This window comes from Crocodylus siamensis, chromosome 4, assembly GCF_052110815.1.
Source record: "Crocodylus siamensis isolate JL-2025a chromosome 4, ASM5211081v1, whole genome shotgun sequence".
NCBI classification, from domain to species: Eukaryota; Metazoa; Chordata; order Crocodylia; family Crocodylidae; genus Crocodylus; species Crocodylus siamensis.
Window position 1 is genome coordinate 159153214 of NC_143398.1, and position 21646 is coordinate 159174859.

Consider the following 21646-nt stretch of genomic DNA (forward strand, 5'->3'; position numbering starts at 1 on the left):
AGTCCCCGTCCTCTCTGGTTTCAGCGTTTTACTTTATACTCTTTCCTCCAAGTTTCATTTCTCTTAAGTGTTGCCTTCTATGCACTGGTTCAGAAATGCACTGTTGTATATACCACATCCAACAGTTTATGCCATACCTTGATGGATACTTGTAAAAAAGCTGGCTTTTTAGCAATAAAAACAACTAAACTACCTGGAATTCCATATCGGGCAAATCCAGGGGTACCATATGACTAAGGTCCAGACCAGTGATTCTCAAACTGGATGTTGAGATCTTTTTAAGGGTGCCACAAGGTGCTGTGCAAGATTAGCACAATTAGATGTGGAAACACTTACACAACATTTGCAAGATAAACCCAGACCTTTCAAACAGGAATTCATAGCATCCAAAACACAGACTTCTGGGCTTTCTGCAGTCTTGCCAACAAAAGAACTGCTCTTTTCCATGGTCAAAAACCAAGTGAAAGTTGAGTTGGCCTTTGCTGAGGGATGCTTTCAAGTTTAATGCAGTTGAGAACTGCTGATCCAGACCCTGCTGCCATTTCTCACACACATGAGACTACAGAGTCAAACCAGGTGTCTCTCTGGGAGTGAAGTTACACAGACCCACAGGTGTCTACAGAACTGGGGCCTGTATGACTAAATTAGCGTAACCTGCAAAAGACAAATCAGCAGTGGAACAACAGCAGCACAGAACAAAGGATGGACCATTGATCCCACCCAGTTTAATTGGTTAAACTTCCAAGTCTAGCAACTAGCAAATGGAAGAAAGCCCATTAGGTGGCCCACCCTTCCTTACCTAAATGAAACCCACAAGCCAAGGGGACATGGTTTATAAGCACAGTGTAGAGGAGTAGTCTCCAACCTTTTTTGATTGCGCACCCCTATCAGTAAAAAAAATTTGAGCATGCACCCCCAATATATGTATATTTATATAAATATACATCTAAATAGAAGTTCTAATATTTTCTTCCTGCACCCCAATGGATCATCTTGCGCACCCCACTTTGGAGACCACTTGTGTAGAGAACAAGCTGCAACCTTAGGAAATGGATCCATCAGTCAACACCCTGCCCATCCCCAGCTGCAGCACTAAATGCTGCAGCTTTTCAGAACTGACTAGTGATTCTGGGGGTGCAATTTGAAACAGCCCCCTCTGCAAGAAAAGCTGGGCATTTTTTAAAGTTCTCAAATTCCACTCCTAAAAGCCAAGTCCAGGCAGCTTTGAAACCATAGTCAATGTGGATTTTCTTTTTTTAACTTGCCTTTGAAAACCAACTGGTAACCATGTACAAATAACTCACATTCTAACCCAAGGATCTACCAGGTTTAATTAACACAAGTTTCCAACATGCTCCACATATCATCCTGATCACACCAAGATGATAAAAGAAACAGGACATGCCATGATAATCACTATGAGAATTTGAAATGGAGGTCTACCACTTTCCAAGACTTCACACAGCCTATCAAGATAGCACTGAGGATTTGTTCACACTCCAGTTGTGAACCGTATAACAACTGGATGAGAATTCCAGAATAGACAACAGAATGAATTTTCAAAAATGCCTATATCTCATATGACATCCAGGAGCCCAAATCCTATAGATCTGCATGAGACAGACTCCCACAAGGCTATGATTTGATCTGGTATCTTTTTAGAGTGACCTGACAATGGGGCAAAGGATAAAATTCACTGTGTCCCCTTCTGCTTCTTTAGCCTAGAAAGAGGCCTGGATTAGAGATTTATCTAATCTTTATACTTTTTAGAATTTTCTTCTGCTTTGTTTTTATGGTAGAATTTCAGATCTTGGCTAAAAATTGGAAGATGATGGTGACTAAAGACTAGTGACTTACGCCCATAAAAGCCAACCGAATGAATGCTGAACAGTTAAGAAGGGGAGAAATGTTACTTGATGTCCCCTCACTCCCTGCAATTAGGTGTTAACAAATACCAGCCAACCAACCATTTAATTAAAATGCCTACTTCATATTTTGGAAGCAAAAACAAAAATGCACTAAAATTTGCAATAGCTGCAATACAAAATCTTCCCAAGGCCTCCATGAAAGTTAAAGGAGACCAGAGAGAATTTCTGAGATTTGAAATGTAAAAAAATCCACCCATTTAAAAACAAAAACCAGGCCAAACAATTTCCAGCCTACTTTTCATATCATGAAGCAACAGGATGAAGTATACAAGTCCAAGGATACAAGTCTCCATCACATATTTCCAATCTGGCAACTAGAAGACTCAATTTGCTTGTTTCAAGAGTACATTAAAAAAAACAACAACAACAATGCTGGGTTTCAGTGAGGTTTAGATGCAAACCTCTGCAATGGAAATGCTGGACTAGACTTTACCTTGCTCACACCCAGGCAGCCAGGCAGGACAAAAACCTTCTCAATCCCATCTGTATCTCTTTCTCCCACAGAAACGTATTATATTTTACTGATGAATCTGAAGTCCTCTGGCTGCATGGAACACCAGCAGTTATGCCCCTCAAATGCATATTTGAAAGATGGAGGCTTGGGAATAAAGAAGGTGATGAACAGGTGAAGTTGGAAAACTTAGATCAGTTTTGGGCGTCTCTTGTTTTTCATGCTGGTATAACTATGTCAACTAATCTTGTGAAAAGAGTTACACCAGTACAAAAGATGCCTTGTATCAGGAGAGCATATTTTATCACCCATATTAATGTATGTAGCATTTCACCAATACAGCCATGTCTCTATTAAGGAAGAGTTGTACTTACTGGCAGACAGCAGTACAGTTTGCACAGATGTAAGATAGAACAGAAGAGACATTTTAATCACAGCACCAGTTTTGCCAACTCTGAATATGCAAACTAATGACAAGTGCCCCAAAATCACAAGAATGACTCAAAAAGCATGAATTAAAAAAATAAAAAACATATTGGGCTTTGTATTGACTGCTTGCTTTTTTAGCCAGTAGGCAGTCTCTCCTCACCCTCAGCTTTTCTCTGGAACTGTACAGGATAGAAATCATTATTTTGAATGAAAGCATAATCTTGACTCCAGGAGTTGGGACTTTAAAAAAAATATAGCTAATATCACAAGGTTCATGATACAAATCATGAGCACTGACCAAGCAGTTATGCCAAACTATTTTATACTGACTAAAGGTTTGCTGAAGACACCAAAGATGACAAAGGCAGACACTGTGTCCTTGCCTCAAAAAGTCAAGAACACACATGAGATGATCTGAAAAAAGAAGAGCCCATAAATATAAAATGAATAGAACTAGGAAGTCACCAACTCTGTAGCCATTACACGAACAGTATAAAGGCCAGAAATCCCTCTGGCCCTTGTCTTCACTCTATTTTTCTTCGCAAATTATTTAATTGCACTTAGTGGTAAATATTAGACCCAGGTTGAGAATATTTTACAAAAAACTATGAACTAGTTTAGGATTAGGGCTATTTTTGGTGAGTTTTAAATAATTTTTTTCACAACAAAAAAAATCTCTCCTTTCTGCAGAAAATGTTCATTTTTCTTCGATTCCAAACTCCCAAAAACCAAAATATAGTAAGCTGGAAATGCTGCTACAGTACTACTTGGGAGCTATAGTTCAGGTGACTCATGTCCCTGTTTCTTTCTAGAAATCAGGCATTCCACTGGACTACATTTCCCAGAGACTCCCAGGATACACCTCCTTACCACCAGTCCTTTTTCAAGGTGGGAGATCATGGTGCATCATAAGAGATCCAGTCCGACTAGGGAACCTGTCCTGCAGAGGAGAGAATAGGATCATGTGACAACACAAACTATTACTCCCATGAGGCTCTGCAAAAACAGGTCCAAATCAAAATGGTTTGGACTTCTAGCTTATTTGGGGTTCTCAAATATTTGCCAAAAAACTAGGAAAACTTTCTGAAAAACAAAAGCCAATCTTGTTACTCTAAGGAAGAGAAAAATCATACTGTGAACAATGACAAGGGCCCAAGGAAACTGAAATAAGAATGACCTTTAGAGGCCAAGCAGTTGCAGATCCATTGAATCTTAAATCACCTCCTAATCAAGAAGGGTCACTGGTTACCATGGACTGTTCAAAAGACCTGATTGCACTTCTATTGTGCCACCTTAAAACATCATATGATCAAAAGAAGAACCAACTTTCTTTGCTACTAAGAGTTGCCCCATCATTTATGCTCTATTTAAGCAGTGTATATGCACTAAAGGCATTCCTGTACTTTGTGTCAATATTGTCCTGTAGGAGAACAGAGATCATTATTTCAAACCTATAAATACAAGAGTTTCACTTCACAGAACTAAGTCTTGTTTGGAGCAAATATTAGAAATCTTATAAAAAGGGCATTTCCAAAGTGGCAATGGTACTTTACAAAAACAAGATGGCAAACTGTGGGTGGGTATGCTTTTAACACACACCCATCCCCTTTTCCATACCCACAGCTGAATTTTCAGCTGCTCAGACAACTTATATTCTTATCATTATCTTTTATGTCATAGTGATACCTACTGTCCACAACTACATCAGGGCCCATATTGTACTAGACACCATACAAAAACATGAAGAAATGGTCCTTATCCCAAAAGGTCTCACTAACCAAGACATTTCTCCTAATGATTGAAAAGAAAGAAAAGAACACATTATGGTTCGTTCTAGTTTTAAATTATTGGGAAAAACAGCCACAACACTGGTAGGATTTCTCATCAGAACCAAAATACATCAACTCTGGTGTCAGATACCAACGAAATGACGTTGGTAGTGTACATGTGTACCATTGAATTCAGGCTGAAATTGGAACTGCTCAATTGTGCTCTGGGCTATGTACAACAAAACAGCTACCAAAATTTTCCCTTTAGCTTAGTTGAATGAGGTCCAACCTTTTGCAGCAGGAGTATACAAGTTCTAGCCTCAAGGCTGCCATGAAGTTCCAAGTTGTCAGAATGACAGGCATGTTGTTATAACCTATGCAGGGCTGTGTTAAAACTAGCCCCCTTCTCATTTGGGGGGAGCAGGGAGAAGAACACTCATCTTCATTAAAATCAAGCCATAAAAACCAATATTCCTTGAGAAGGTTAACTAACGATCCAAGGACAAAATTCATTATAAAAGCTGGGCCCAACTCCTTATAACATGGTTGTTGCTGGGCATGTACCTGGCAACAAGTGTGGACGGAACTTGAATCTTGTGCCAAAAGGCCAGGCTCCCACCATCAAATCTAACTTATACTGATGAGCAGTAATAATATGGGACTGTCTGTATATAGTTCACTGTTTTCAGTTGAATCCATGAGGCAGGGCTGATGCACACAAATATCAGTTCACTACATTATGACATGCACTGCAACAGAATCACTTCAACTTTCTATCCTTCCATCTCTGTCTGATTTAAAGTGGAAGAGACTCTATACATGGCCAGTCCTAACATCACCAATTACACTCACCCAACAGAAGTGACCTAGCCAGCATCGGCATAACCGTTACCAAAAACTGTAGGCAAGCTAAACATGTCAGGAAGGGTATTTCCTGGGCCAGAGCTAAAGTACTCAATGCCATCAGCCTTCACTTTGCCCAGCTACATTCATCTTAAGCCAACAGTATTGCACCGTGTTTTAATATGATCTTAACTGCAGGGAGTTAACTTGGGGTGGGGGGACGACACCAGGCTAATATGTTCAAATTCCAGTTGTTTGAATTATTCTGTTCAAACCACCAGGAAGAGTCTCAGTGCTCACCAATCATTTCGAGAATAGCACTGGTACAGCTAGCTGGTAGAATCCCTGGCCCCATGATATTGCAGCAAATATTGTGGATAGAATTCCAGAAGATCAGACATTTATCAGAACAAGAATAGGCAGAAAAAGTAACCAAGTATTACAAAAATGCTTGCACTTGAGATCACAGCCAATCTCTGAGTTAGGAAGAAACTTTTCTAATGGGCAGCTCATTCTGGAAAGGCCTACTGCCAAGTTCCTTGGCCTCTCAGTGAAATATCCAGTACTAGATGTGAGATACAGGGCTAGAAGGTACCAGTGGTTTGATCTGGTAGGGGAATTCTCAGGTATCTTTGAGAAAAAGTCTATAATGGAGCCTGCTAGACAGGGACAAAGTATGGGCAGGAAATTACAGGGATTCAAATATGAGGAAGATGGAAAAAAGATACTAAAGAGTTTGCTGCTCATATATAAAGAGCAAGCACTAGGTAAACTATGTCCCTCCCATATTTTTAAAGTCAGTGCCTATACTATAGTAGCAGGTGGCTTGCAAAGGAATTTTAACAAGGTGTTAGGGAGATGGGCAAAGCAGCCCTGTGCACCATCAATAATGGCAATGCAGTGATGCTGGTAGAAAGAGCCCAGGGTTGGCAGGGCTTAAATCAAAGCAAGAAATGGAGAGAGAGAAAAAAGAAGAGCCTCTTGGCTCTTAGCAAATCATCACGTCCTCACAACTGTAACGTGCAGCTAAAGGCTCCCACAGGTCTTACGCAGATCTGCTTAAGGCAATGGAGAATTTTAAAAGAGGGCAAAATCAGCATGCAGACAATTTCACTTCTTCAGAGGAACCTGCTAATGCAAGTGTTCAGGAAGACAGTCCAAAGCACTGAAGACTAACTACGCATCCCCTTCCTAAACCCAATCTAATTAACAAAAAACAGATATTTTATTGCTTGGGGAACAGGCTGGGACTGAATCAAACTAAGGTACCTGCAGCACAGGAAAAGGGCTTGGAGCTGCATCAGCCCTCAGGAAAAAGCAGACAAAGTAGAAAGCAGGAGAACCTTGCAAGTTTTTCGACCAAAAAATAAGTCGGATGCTAACTGACCAGACAGTGAGCTTCTTGGAACAAGGAGCATCTCTGACCAATAACTGTTGGAATGCTCAGCACCATCAGGCCTGGAGCTAGATGTTCAAGAGATCCAGAACCAGTGACTTATAAAGGCATTACACTCCCTGACGTACAAACTAAAGTTAGCAGACTATTGATATTCAGACCTCAGTTATGGATCTTAATTTTTATTGAAGTTATTTTCTTTTCCTACAAAAGCCCTGTCTTTTATACCCATCACTCAAAGCTATAACACCAAAATGTGTGGCCATAAAGGCACTGGTTCTAGATTAATACTGCAGACATAGCCCAGTTTTGAATCTGCATGTTCATCGGCTGCTGCCTCTCCACTTAAGAGAAACAACAGAATTAGCCAACATTCCTGCCTGGAAGAACCTTTCTTCAGCTGTCATGGTTATTCAGAACCCTCCTGTCAACATATGTATATGAGAAAGTTTAGAGGAAAATCATCTGTCCTTTTCCAGTTTAACTACACTGTACATCTCGCAGCACTTGGAGTATAGTAGCTTTCCTTGGCCGCCTGGAATATCAGTTTTCTTCATGGCATTGGTCTTCCATAGAAAATAAAAAACATTTTTAAAAAAGTAACAGGAAAATCTAATTGTAAAATCACATTTAGAAGAGGCTCAGAGCAAACAAACCTGAAGCTCTCTCTAACCTCTTAAAATCAACAAGGTTCCCCATTGATTGCATCACTGTGGGACAAGACTACATAAATGTAGGAGTGCTAGCAAGGAGGAAACTCTGGCTCTCATTCAAGAAGCCTCATGAGGCCTAATGTTGAGGAAGAAGCCTGAGGCAAAAGGCTGAACACAAAATGTATCCACACTAAGAAAAGGAAAAAAAAAATATAGATCTCATACTGCAGCCCTCTAGTGCCATCATCTGTGAGGAAAAATGGCACAGACAAGAGGAAGAGCATGGATGACTGGTAGGAAACACAGCTGAGTTCTGGCAAGGCTACAATTTTAGCCATGACTACCACCAGAATTACAATTTGATTTTTTCTTAGCGTAAGACTTCCTGCAAAGAGTTGGACCACAGTGGTGGAAGAATTGTAGGGATAGGAATAGAGAAGGGCAAGAGAAGCAACCAACAAAGATACCTCAAAAGAAAGGCATTCAGCATAACTGGGATTTGTGAAAAAGCTCAGCATGTTGGATTGACTGAGTTTATTTGGAAAGATTTTGATTTTGGTGATCACTTAATTAATGAGAGTGTGCTGTTGCAACTAAGGGGTAAGACACCCAAAACCTGTGATAGACAAGGAGTCCTTTAGAACAGGTGGGATAAGATTGTTCTCCCTAAAGCAGTGCTAGCCAGTGAATTAACAGTCACAAAACCCCGATCATCTTCCAAGAGATAGATACTAGGGATCCTTCTGATTGGGGGACAGGGGAACCCTACAAACAAGAAATCCAGTCTTCTTTACATGTCATCAAATGGCAAAATAGAAGTGCATGCCTATTTTATAAAAAGCATTTCAGACCATCTTTAATTCTAGTGTGAGGTATAAAGGGAAAGCAGCTGTGGCATTAACACTGAATATGCAGCATTCCCTAGGAGATCTTCACAAACGCCTGCATTTTAAAGTCAGGAGACACCATCACATGATCTAAACTGATCTCCTGTATTAAACAGCACATTGGACTGTCCTGAATAATTCTTTTGTGAAGTAGAGCAGATGCTAATAACGGAGACTACTACAACCCTTGGAAAGTTGTTCCCCTGGTTAGTTACCTCCAAATTAGATCTAAATTAAACAGCACAGATTTGTCTAGCTTCCAGTCAGTGGATTTTATTAGACTTTTGTTCAATAGAAGAATCCATTGTCAGAGCTTTGTTTACTATGTAGGTACTTCCAGAATGAGATAGTCACCCTTTAAGTCTTTCTTTGATCAAATATGAAGGATTCCAGAACTGTTCACTTCTACAGTTCAGATTAGTTCAGTCTGGCACAGGATGAAGGAAGACTTGTCCTAAGTCATTGCTGCTTACCTCCCACCTCTTACTGAAGTTGCTTTCTTCAACACTGTGTGCAAACAGCAATGCCTATAGTACACTAGAATGGGTTTTTCCTGATCTACTGAGATCAGAAGACAAGGAAGGGTCCTTCATCAACAGAGAGGTCTAGAACTGAACAGGCCAAAGATTCAACTGCCTTAACTTTAAAGTAGGTTTAAGGCAGTAGTGGGGGATAACTACAGGATGGTTTGCACTGTGGCTGCGAGTCCTATGACCAGAAACCTGATTTGTATGGATGGCTATCTTACACTTCATAAAGCACCCTTAATAAAGGAACCTTTGCTTAACAAATGCCAAACACCAAGGGTGGATCCTAACCAGCACAGAGTTGCAATATCTCAGTGCCAAAATTTCAAGTACCTTAAAATTGTCATATTCCTAAAAGAACATTGCAGACTTTCTCTGCATTGTTTGTAGGCAATTTAGATCTATTCATTGGGATCACTTTGATAGAACTATTAAAATCCCCTTATATACTCTACTTAGTAACTCTGACTTAGGATGCGTGTCAAAATCTTGTGTGCACACACAGAGAGGAAGTGCCATGATTGTTCATGCTCTGCGCAAAGCAGACATGGCCTCTTGAAATAAATTATGTGCAAGATCCAAACAAACTAAAATGCACCAAACCCTTCACAAAGGGAATAAATCCTGCTTGAATAAGATATTGCTTAGGTATTTCAACTTTATGTTTCCTTTACCTTGTCCTAAGCAACCTGCCTCTCTGCATGTATACCTAGAGCCTCAAATCACAACACTGGATGGGAAGAGTCATTCTGGAATCTCTTTTCTCCTTTGTCCATTAGCATTCTCTTCAACTATGATCTAGCCAATTTTCAAAGCTGGAACCTACACTATCTACTCAGTTAAGACTTCCATTGAAACCCACTGAAATACTACTTGAATACAGGAGCACAAGATCAGGTCAGTAGTCCCTAATTTTGCTGCTGATTTTCAAGACAACAGAATACCAATGGCTGGGCTTGGCTGGACAAGAATAAGGCTTTAATAACTTTTAAAAACCTTTTCAGCTACCACCCCCAAAGCAAACACACTCAAGTGCAGGGACTTTCCTCACAGCATTCCACCAAAACTCTTATTCCTTTGGCACCTGCCAGCCTACTCATTTGGCAGGGGCTTAAGTCAAGGTTTGGGTCTTATCTGAAGTGAAGGATGGCACCAGATGTAACCAAAGGGAGCAAGTAAGCATATACTACTGGAAAGCTGTGCAAGAATAGATGGCCTGAAGCCACAACTCACTTCCCAATGGCTTAGAGCTCAGCAGGTTTTCTACAATAGCCAGAAGTTTCTCAAAAATGGGGAAACAAAGGAGTCTTGAATCAGACAATAAGGCATTGGTCTCTAGTGGTCTGATGGAGGGCAGGCTAATTGATCTACAAAATAACCTTTCTAGTTCTTCGCAGTAAGCTAGATTGCTGTGGCTCTCTTGTGAAAACACTCATGTCCTATATTATTTAAGAAGGCCTCGTGCTTTATTAATCCACTAATCTACACTCGTGCAATATTTTGGCCAGAGAAGACAAAGTGAGCTCTCGACTTTTAGATGCCAAAAGGGCCTATGCTATATCCAGAAAGCTATCCATGCACAGTGGGCAGTCTTCCAGATGATGAAATGGCAACTGCTATGGGTTATGAGTATTGAGTTAAATTTTCCATTTTTATTTGAAACCATATACATATTAGTGACCCAGTTCAACAAAACAGATCCTTCCACTAAGCCTACTCACAAACCCAGCTGCTGCCATAAAATTAAATAAGAGATGTGCAGGGTAGTAATCTTAAGGAAGTCCAACAACTCCCCTTTTCTCCAAAAAGGAAATCAGGGACACTCGTTAGAGGACATTCTCCAAAAACTATCTTGTGCAGCCTTCTCAACATGTAGAATGAGTCTAATGGAGGGAAACCTGGGCATCAAATTTATACCAGGTCATCTCAGCCTACAGGCCAATCAAGGGAGGTTCTGAAAATAGTTTGCCTTGCTAGGCTCAGATAGTTCTATAAGCTATCCAGCAGCCTCTGACAGATGCACCAAGTTATGCTATGACACCTAGACACCATGAACAAGGAAGAGAAAGGAAGGGCAGTGTCACCTGGAAGCTTCTCTTGGGGAGTTAAATAAAATTGTTTAATCCCCTCTCCAAATCTTTATATTTAATCTGGTTTCTGCAAGCCCCCAAGCTCTGAAGATGCAACAGCAGAATCAAGGCTGCTAAACAAGATCTAAGGCAGAACTAGTGCTTTGATTCTTTTGGTTCTCCAGAAACTGCCCTGGTTCTGTCTGCACGGAAATCAAACTGCATGTCTTAACACCAAGGAAAGACCTCATAAAAGGGGCCTAGTTCTAGGTTAGGAATTGCTTTAAAAGTTCTCATCTTCAGCCCTTTCAAGGAAGAACAAGGGGGCAATATCATGCTGGCAAGGGGCCACTTTTGAACATTTAAAAGTCTCCCAGCTGCTTCAATTTGGTAGCACCCTGAGCAAACATGCACACAGCTGAAGCTTCCTCATGCCCCTGGATCAACAGCAGAAGGGTGGATTAGTCAATACAGCTAACAGCACACTTTGTCTGCTTTGCTAATATATCACTGGCAGTGTTAACATTTTGCCGTTGACAACCTCAAACATACAGCTAAGCAAGAAACCCTAAACCTGCCTCTCTTCACCACATGCCATCTGCATACAGATACATATTAAGTCACAAGCAAGGATGCAAAACCAATGTAAGGAGAGCAAAACAGCACAAAGGATGAAGCCATTTCCTCTAGAAGAAAGGCCAGCAGGACCTAGATCTACAGAAATGTTCTGATGAAACATCACTATTTCAGCCTTTACCAGGAAGGAGAATGCATGTTTGCAGGATATCCATCCAGCAAGACAAGTGAGTGGATGTGTCCAGGAGGAAGAGGGAACAAGCACTCAGATAGTTAGGTATTATGAGTACATAGTAACGTAGCCCACACCTTGCATGCCACCCACTGTTGCCAGACAGGAGTCATACCTGGAGTACACTTCCCACTGGTTCTGCTAATAAGAAAGTCCCCTGGCTAAGCACAGATTGTCTGTGGACATCATCAAGTACTCAGGAGGGTGGTTCAACAGGAAGTTTTCCCTACCATGATGGAATGATCAAGCATTATAATTCTGACAAATGTGAGCACTAGCGAGGGCCTTCCCCATTGTTCAGCTTCTGGCATTAGTGCGGGGTTGACTGCCTTACAGGCTTTAGAAGCCATGTTAGTTCATTTGTACCATGATTTTTTCCTATTGATACGCAGCATTCCTGCCACTCAAACTTCCACAAGGGAACCCTACCAACCAGGTCTGGGCAAGTCCTACTTGGGGTTTGACTCCTGTTGTGACGGTTGCCATGCACCAGTACCATACATCCTTTTTGCAGGCAGCATGGACACTGGAAACACAGTTATTGCTGCCCTCCAAAGTGTGACATGTAAATGGAATAAGTTCCAACAGGAGAGAGGTGGGGCAGAACACCAGCAAAGACACGCCAACACCACCAAAAGCTGCAAGTCTCCCTATGTTGGACAAAGGGTAGATTTACCTCTAAAGGCCCCATGGAGTATTGATCTCTTAGGAAAAATTAACTGCTTAACGGATGGGCCCAAATGGGAGCAGAGTGCTTTGGAAAAATAAATCTAGGACTCAAATAGGAAGTTACTTGACACCCACAACTAGAAGGGTAAGAAACAGCTTCACCTCCTGGCCCCTAAATTAACCATCTATCCTTAATCATGACAACTCCAACTCTTTTACACTCAATTCTCAATTGTTCTTTGCTATGCTTGGGATTCAATTCCAATAACTTTCATCTACCTCCTTCCTTCCTGCCCTTCCACTCTAGTCCCATGAACCTTAGCTCATCTTTCACCTCCACTCTTTTCCCACATAGATTCTTGAGGTGCTTTCTCTTTACATCTCCAGATCCTGCCCGCAGCAGTACTAGCCCATGCTTTTCTTCCTCTTCCCCATTATATCTTGCTGTTGCCACAATCCTTTCTTGATATTCCAGCCACATCTTCTGGAAACCTTGCAATAGTTTCAGCTCCTATTTAGGTCTGAAATGCTCTACAGCCATTATCTCCTTCCTAGGGTCAGCTGTAACCTGGCTCCAAGTAGCTACCAGTGTCATCTCCCCTGCTGGGTCACATCTTTAAAAGTAAGACTTGCTCTGCAATGTAAGCCAGCAACTAAGGCTGCTAAACCTGCTCACCCACTGAGCTTTCAGATTAGCTAGTTCCAAGTGTTCATGCACCTCTCAGCCCACAGACTCTATTGCTATTTGGCTTGTTGCACTAGGGTGGGTGGGTACCTCTCAATGCATCCAGTGACCATTCCTTCTCCATCTCATCACTTGCTTCACACTTTCTCCTTCCTGCCATTCACTTCATTCCAATTAGTTCTTTCCAAATTCCCCCTTTCTCCATTTCAAGCTTCAGTTGGCAAAATATCATCCTAATTAAGACATCTCAACCCTGCCAAAGCCTGTCTAAAAGCCACCACAGCCCCAATATATTCAGCACTACAAAACAGTGCTACTTTTACATCAATGCCACACAAGGCAATTCAGGGAAGAGTGAAGTCTGATATACTATCAGCACTCTGGTCCTGCCTTAACTGAGAAGTATCCTCTCTGAAATCTGGGACTAACATGTGGACACTAATATCACAAAACAAGCTCAGAGACAGGGGCTGTGTTTTGGTGCTATGGCAAATTCCATCGACCCAAATAAACCAGCACTGAGACAACCCACTTACCGGTACATCTGGCCATGCAGTATCAAGCTACAGTTGGAAGGGGGAAAATGGTGAGTGGGGTATCAAGGGGGACAAGGAAATAACTCTTAAAAGGGGAGAAAGGGAAGATACCATGTGAGCTGTGAAAGACTATAGAGAAGAACATAATAATTCAATGCAATGGAGCAAAAGGCAATACAGTAACAGGAAATATTTAATTTTCCAATCTCCACTTTCCATTTTTATAAACTGAAAAGAAAAAAAATTTAATATATTACAAAATATCTGTACAGAGACAAAGGTACAACCAAAAAAAGGCGCGCTCAGTCTCAAAAATGAAACTTGGGAGAGGTACAATAAAGATGTTTTATCAGACACTTCTCTGTTGGGGAACACAGTGGCTACAGGTTTTGGACATTGGCATTTAAACCCAAAGATATTCCATATTAAGGGAAAAAAAGAAAGAGGGGTGTACTGCCTTCTGATGAACTTTCTAACTGGCACCACCAGCTGTTTTAATTTGTTTAATACATGCAATTGGTTTTCCTGTATAAATCCTTTAGTCTTCTTTATACAGAGTCCCTTCACATAAATTTAGATACTGATAATGAAAGAGAAAAAATGAATGGCTTCCATGACTCCCCACCCCCAGGATCAGGAATACAAGGTAAAGATATGTGCCCTTGAACTCAAGTGGGTGCACCCTGTCCACCTAACTGCTCCCATCATCAGAAGTAAAGCCATATTTTCTCCTCTGTGCGAGTCGCATCTTTGAATAGGATTATTGTCTTCATGGTACAATTTAGAAAAATGTTTTTGGATGGAGCTTGGTCAATTCCAAGAAATTTAATTTTGCCAAAAAGTTTCCCCACCATGTCTAAAAGGAAAAAATGCAAACAAACAAATAACCCAGGTGCACATAAATAAATAGCATGTCTTTCTCAAAAACGTCAAGGTATTTAAAAAGCATGACTTAGTGCCTACTGAAGTAGGCAGGTGGGTTCCATTGATTGGAAGTAGCACTGGATGATGCCCAAAAAAGTGAAAAGTGTGTGTACAGGAATCCTGAACCTAAAACTTTAAAAAACAAGATCTTTATTATCTTCAGTTGCATACCCAAAAGGGGAACAAAAATTCATCTTGCAATCATCACTCCCTTTGAGATCCACAGCACAGTTCAGGGCATCCTGCATAAAATTACTGACTGCTGAAACATTTGTAGATAACCTATAATTATAGCAGGTTGTTTGGAACGAAGATGTAGACAGTGTCAATGACTACTCATTCACTTTTGAGAGGAAATCTGGCAGGGCAAAAGTTCTCTATTCACTGAGAGACAGGTGGGAGGGAACAGCACCAATTATTTTCAGAATTTGGAGACAAGTTCCACTACAATAGCAAGGAAAGATCATGCCATCAATCCCGTCAGCTGCTCCACATACAGAGGCTACAGTCTACTGGGAAGCTGAAGGGGTCTGGTCACATAGAGAACTCTCCAAGACAGAAGCTTGGTACCCCATGAGTAGTTGAGAAAAGCACATAGATGAGTAACACTGGAGGGAGTTTTCAAACAGATGAACATTCCTTAAAATGTTTCTGGTAAGGCTGACAAATCCATGGATGAAACTGATAAAGTAGAAAGGAAAATAAAAAAAAGGAGGCATCCATTTCCTGTAGAGATTCAGTGCTGTTACAATTTCCCCATATAAATTAGACAGGCTAGGGAGGAAAAGCCAGGGCACCTGAAAACATACCAGAACAGCTGGCAGCTGAACATTGACAAGGAAAAAGTATGAATATATTTAAGTGTCTAGAGGTTACCACCTTTTTTTTTTTTTTAGTGCACTCTGTATGTTCTTACAGTACTGGGGTTTGCACATTAGGCATGAACTGGCAATTGGGGGGGGGGTGGAAAACAACCCTGAAAACTTACACTTGGAATTTTACAAACCGTGTTACAAGTCTTTGCTGAATCAACAACATAACATTTTGCTCTTTTTTTTTTTATTCATACAAGGGGCTCATTATTACAGGCATTCTCCTCATCCCTCCCTCCTTCCTCTGCAAAGTTATTCCTTACACAGTTGCTTGGCTCTGTTTAAGGCAGATTTTTTTCCCCCCTCCAGGTAACGATGGATCACCTTCAAGGGTGTGGGGGGTTTTTGTCTTTAACTTTTTTTAAGATATAAAAAGAAAAGAAAATCCTAAATTTCTTTTGCAATAAGGTCTCACAGCTTCATGAATTCCAATCCGTTTTATATTTCAAACACTGTCATTTTTAAAATGAAAAGTAGTGATGTGTCATGTTTTCTGTAGGAAAGGCCTACTTGAAAAAGCCCATAAATACATAGGTTTTATTCATTTTTTTCCTGTTTAAATTTCACTGAAATGGACAACATTGCAATGTTCTGCAAGAGGAGAAAATTCATTGTAAATACTTCCTTGACAAGAAAAATATACTTGTGAATAGAAATTATACATTAACGCCAGTTAACCCTTGAAGTACTGAAACGCTGCCAGCCCAATTTAAAATGCTGTCAGACAGACATCAGCTCCAAGACTACGACTGACGTTTACATAAGACACTTCCGGATGGTAAAGTTTCCCCACTAGAACAAAAAAAAAAAAGCAAACCCTTTTTTTCCTTAACACTTAAAAAAATGTTTTGGAATTGAAGATTTACAAAGATATATATTTTAAGTTAGGAGTTCTCTTCGGCTCTTGAGCTTCTAAAAAGACCAGTTCCATTGTAAATGTATGGCAGACAAAAAAAATATATAAAACCCAAACAGACCCTTCACAAAAGCCAACGCACTAAGGCTACGATCAAAATATAAGTGATCTAGCGTCTGGGAGCCAACAAGATTGGGCTCACGGCATCCCAAACATGTAACCTGGAGAGAAGGTTTGACTTGGGAAAGAAAAGAGGGGAAAGGGGTGTCCAGCTGCTTAGTGGAAAGAAGGAGATGCTTAATAAAAATTCTTGACACAAGCCAGTGTCATTTCCTGGTTCTCCAAATTCAGTATAGGTCATCTCGGTGCCATTCTAGCAACAGGTTTTTGTGTTTGTTTTTTTAAAAAAGGGATTGAAAAAAAAAAAAGAAAAGAAACAAAACAAGTAATTACCTTGGGAAACTGACCCTCTCTGAGTCCTACCTGAACACTAGGATGGTTCTCTCTTTCTGAGAAACACTGGTGCCAGGCTAGTAAAACATTTTTATTCCTTCCAAATATTTTCCCTCCTTTTTTAAATATTTTTTAACCATCTACCAGCTAGGGCAGAAAACTCTAGTTTTTGTCACTAACCGAGTCTGAGAGGTTTTGCTAGCAAGACACCAAAGTTGGGATTCTACAGCATCTTGTAGGGTATCTGCTAGCAGCCTAGCGAGCAAGGAATACAACATAGAGCTTTGCAGTAGCTGAAATGCAGATGATACCTTGCTCTGGAAAAAATCATTTCACTAAAGGTCGAGAGGCAAGGGAGGGAAGGAGATCAGCACACAACTCAAGTCTGTTAATAAGGAACACCTCTCCCCCTTCCCCCTCTTGGAGGCACTCTAGTAGGCCCACGGTAGGCCTTCCCATAAGAAGCAGCCTGGGTGGGGGCACCCCAGTTGTGACCTGTTCCTGCCCCACTGGAACCAGCAGTCCCTGATCCCAGCTCGCTGTAGTTTTGAATTTTGGCCTCTGGGTGTACCAGTGTGTTGTTGCTCCCCTCGGCTTTTACAAAGGACTGCCCAGAGTGTAATGCTCCGGGGACTCTGGCAAAGCGGAGGTCCTGGTCCCCTGGAAACTGGACAGATCCTGTGCCCTGGTAATTGCTTGACTCCCCAAGGTGGCTCACAGAGCCCAAAAAGGTCCTGCTTTTCCCCAGAGTCTGGGCTGAGGATTCTGTTAAAGTTTGGCCAGAATTCCGCTCATCAGCACCAAATCCCCCCTCAGGCCCCTCAGTATTGTAAGTCCTGGATGAGTGCGATCTGGCGTAATCCGCAGATCTCAAGGCTTGGTTTTCATGCGTCTGGTGGCTTGGCGGCTCCGCCTCTTGCTGAGAAAAAAGCTGCAGCAGAGCAGCCGTCACGGCTGGGTTCAGCTCCTGTGCAGCACTGGAGATATCTCCTTCAGACACAGGAGGTGGTGGCGGTGGTGGTCCAGGGGGCTCTGGGGGTCTCTTCTCTGGTGGGAGAATGCGAGGAGGACATGCTGTGGAAGGGTTACTTCTTTTAAACACTATCTTAAATCATGTGAACAGATTTTATATATTTTTATATATATATATATATATATAAAATTTACACATTTACACAAAAACAAACAGCCTACCAATGGAGACAGCCTGCTCTCTGGGAAGGACAGAGAAAGAAGTCAAGGTTTTAGAGCTGGTAAATTGTTGAAAGATAAATGCACACGTTCATTAATATTTTCCCTGTGTTTTCCCCTTCCCCCACACTCCTGGTTAGTCAACAACAGCTGTCCTAACACATGGGTACCTGTGAAGAAAACTCCTGCTCTTAGTTCAAAGGCTAATGCAGAGAGGGAGAGGGAGACAGATGTGGAACCACATGACAGAATATGTTCCTTGAAAGCAGTGCCTCCTGCTGCAGAGGGACACTGTGCCTTAATACTCTATTAATACGTTCACTGGCAGCTGTGTGACACAAGGCTATCTCTGTGAGATCTTACTGATGAAGCACAGACCCAATGTGTTTACATACTGTGGAAAAAAAAGAACAAATTTTGATTGTGATCAAAGCTAGAAAATAAAAGGAAATGGGGATAATCATTCCCTATTGCTATTTAGGAATTTAACATACATGTGCACATTGAATAGTTTTTGAAAAAAAAATCTTAGTTTAAAATATTTTCATGCAGATGCGATTTGCAGATTTTTCTTTGATGATTTGCAATCAGCTTCTCCCCACATCTTTTTTGATCAGACTTCAACAAGGACATTGATCTCAAAAGGAGAAATCTTCTGGAAACAAAACTCTCTCACCATGCACCTTCAACATCACAACTCTGTCACTGGGATCTACGTGTTGCTGCTAATAAGCTGGTGAAAGAAATAAAGCATTCTGCTCATGTGCATCACAAAAAAACCAAAACTGTAGGATCCCAGCCTGCCCCCAACTGAAGCGCAGTCATGATCAGGAAAATGATTTATATTAAAAGCAGCTTCCTCCTGGATGTCTCCATTTCTCTGGGTATCTTCAGGTCACTTGTGCTGAATTTACTAACAAAACCAATTCTGGCTCTTGCTAGGCCCTGGTGAATGAACTCAGCCACAAAAGTATCATTCAATCTGGTCTCCATCAAAGTGATTGGCTGAGCTGCAATTAGAGTTGTTAACGTTTGCAAAACTGGTTATTAGGAAAGTCACCTTTTGACTTGAGAACTGCTCAAGTTGAATGAAAATACAGCATCCCTCCCCACCTCCACCCCTCCAAATATTTAAATACATTTTTCTGTTTATTGACTACACTTTATCTGAGGATGTTCCTCATAATTTCAAGAAGCAGTTGATTTGGGTAACTGACTGTCTCATTTTCATAGTTAACAGCAATGTAAAATGCTGCTGTTCATTTGAACCTGTCGTCCAGTAACCTAGGGGTAAAAAGCATCATCACAACTGGCTTTGATGGTTGATACACTTAGTGTGAAAGCTCTTCCTGAAAAGTAACATCTTCAGCAGTGTTGCAGAAAGGGATTGTGTATAAAAACCAAAATAAGTTCTTTGAAAAGATTAATGTAGTGCATGTGCAGGAGACACTTCTATCATCTGGTGATACTTTCGCCTTGTGTTCCTAATAGAGCTCTACTGACAGCAATAGAAGATACAGAGACATTGACACTCACCTCTGGAAAGGAAATCCAGGATTCCATTGGTACAAGCCAGCTCTTTTAAACAAACCTCTCTTCTGATCTCTCAGAACTGGCCACGTAGCTCAATTTTAAAAGTTAGTTGAATTTTAGGACTCATGAAAATCAGGTCTAGCTAAAACCAGGCACAGGAAAGCCAGTTGTGCAAGCTTCTTCAATACTGAACTGTCACTTCACCTCACTTGCAGCACTCTCTCCTAAGCCAGCCCCTACACATTTTAAAAAAAACTCTTTTCATACAACTTTTTTTGGGCAAGACAGACAATAGGGATGTTCAATGAATTAGAAAGAAGTGGCAACTGTAAGTCTCTGAAGTCCTGTGCAAAAAGACCTTACCCCATATGCGTGCACAGTGTGAAAAACCAATACTGGCCAATGATACCAAGCTAAAAATCCGTCACCAGGAATGTACCCACTGGGTTTCTTTCAGTATTTACAAGAGGCCCCTTTCAGAATTCCATTTGCCCATTCAAGCAAAGGGCTTTATATGTCCTTGAGAGGTGAAGCAAGCTGGTAAATTTCTGAAATGTGTTAGACTGACTGGCTACCCAGAAAGTTTTAAACACTTGCCTAACTGCTCAGTTTTATTTGAGGTTCAGTTACTCCCAGTCACTGCTGAACATGGAGCGAGTGAGCAAGACTCTCTCAGAGAGGCCTTATGTACAATACCTGGCCACAGCTGATGTACCTTGGCACCCAGCTCCTCCCTAAAACACCTTCATACAACACCCTTCTTATGGTGTTCAAGAGGGCTGGCCCCCTCAAGGTCATGGATACATTAGATGCATTTTTATGGAAGGCTTTCATTCCTCACAAGGATGACTGGTACCTGAGACCCACAAGCAATGGTCAGGATTATTTACCTGTGCTTTCCTCCTGATGCACTGTAGGGGTTTTCCTTGGCCCCCGTTGCTCACTGCTTTTTTCCCCATTGCTTTCCTCCAGGTTATCAGTCTCCTGGGTCTTCATGAGCTGACTCAGTAGAACGGCCAGCACATTCTGCACATCTCCCTGAGTGCTAGCTGGTTCTGGAGTTGCCTGCTCCTCTGATGGCTGGACTTCAGCAGGTGGCTCTTCTACAGCTTCCTCCACGGCCACTTTCTGAGAGTCCTGCTGCTGAGCTGTGGCTTCTGTCAAAGCATTGATGGACTGGTTGAGAGCTTCCAGCTGCTGCTGCATCTCTGGGTTAGAGTGTACATTCAACAGCTGGGCCATCTGTGAGACGCTGAGATCAGTCTGGCTCTGCAGCAAGTTCAGTAAAACAGCCAGTTCACTTTGATTCAGTTGCTGTGTGATTTCTCCAAGGCCTGCAGAAAACACAAGCGTCACAGAAAGAAGCTTACAAAAGGCTAGCACCTGTATGAATTTATCATGGACAGAAGCCTCTCCTTCAAGCCTTAAAAAGCAAAGTTTTTTTTCTTTTTTTAGGAAGGGAATTCAATATTCAAGTTTGCTTGCATAGCTGCTAATGGTTTCAGTTTGGGCACTCACTCAGTTACCCCTGTCTGAATGATACTGCCATTCCCCTGCCTGAATGTTACTGTGGGCTGTTAACATATTACATTCACCTGGCACTTTCCGACCCAAGAGGATCCTCAGAGTGATATGCAAACAAGAATACTTCCTCCAGCACTAAAAAGTTCTCCCTGAGAGGTGGAGCATAACTGAGTATGAAGTGCAAAAATCTACATGCCCAATTAAAACAGCAGGAGAAAACTGGATAAGGAGAACATAATTCCTCAGATAAGGAGCTTATTAAGCTGTCAGATATATTCATCAGGACAAGGTCCATCTCAGATAAGTGTCATCTAAAATATGATACCCAGCACTAGCACAGAGCATTAAACTGGAGTACAGCATCAGCACCAAGGAAAAGGGCATCTCTTCTTCTTGAACCCTCAAGTTAACAGTTATATAACTGGACTATTTTTAGGAGTAAAATGAGCAACTTATTTTTTTTTTGCAGTATTATTTGTTTTCAAGTTTCCAAAAGCTTACAATACTCCCAAATCTACCCAACCTCTTCCTGGTTACACAAATGGCTGCAACTTTTGACCGCACTGACTTTGTTACCCAAATACCGCTCCTTTTGTCCACCTGTCACATTCCATTCAACATACAGATAGCAAGTTATCCGAGG

At 41.4% G+C, this 21646-nt stretch overlaps 1 protein-coding gene across 5 annotated transcripts in view; it reads right to left on the minus strand.

The window, feature by feature from the left end:
* CDK12 (cyclin dependent kinase 12) overlaps positions 1-21646 on the minus strand; it is a 122305-nt gene that overhangs the window by 68229 nt on the left and 32430 nt on the right. For 3 of the 5 annotated variants that reach the window (XR_016441961.1, XR_016441960.1, XR_016441962.1), the window contains exon 13: positions 20370-20813. Coding sequence is in view for 2 of the 5 variants with exons in the window: in XM_090044529.1 (XP_089900655.1) it covers positions 17144-17829; positions 20370-20813 (1130 nt within the window). In the remaining 3 variants the exon portion in view is untranslated. Of the gene's footprint in view, positions 1-13825; positions 17830-20369; positions 20814-21646 lie in introns of those variants that run through there. The other 2 variants (XM_090044531.1, XM_090044529.1) reach the window with 2 other exon arrangements.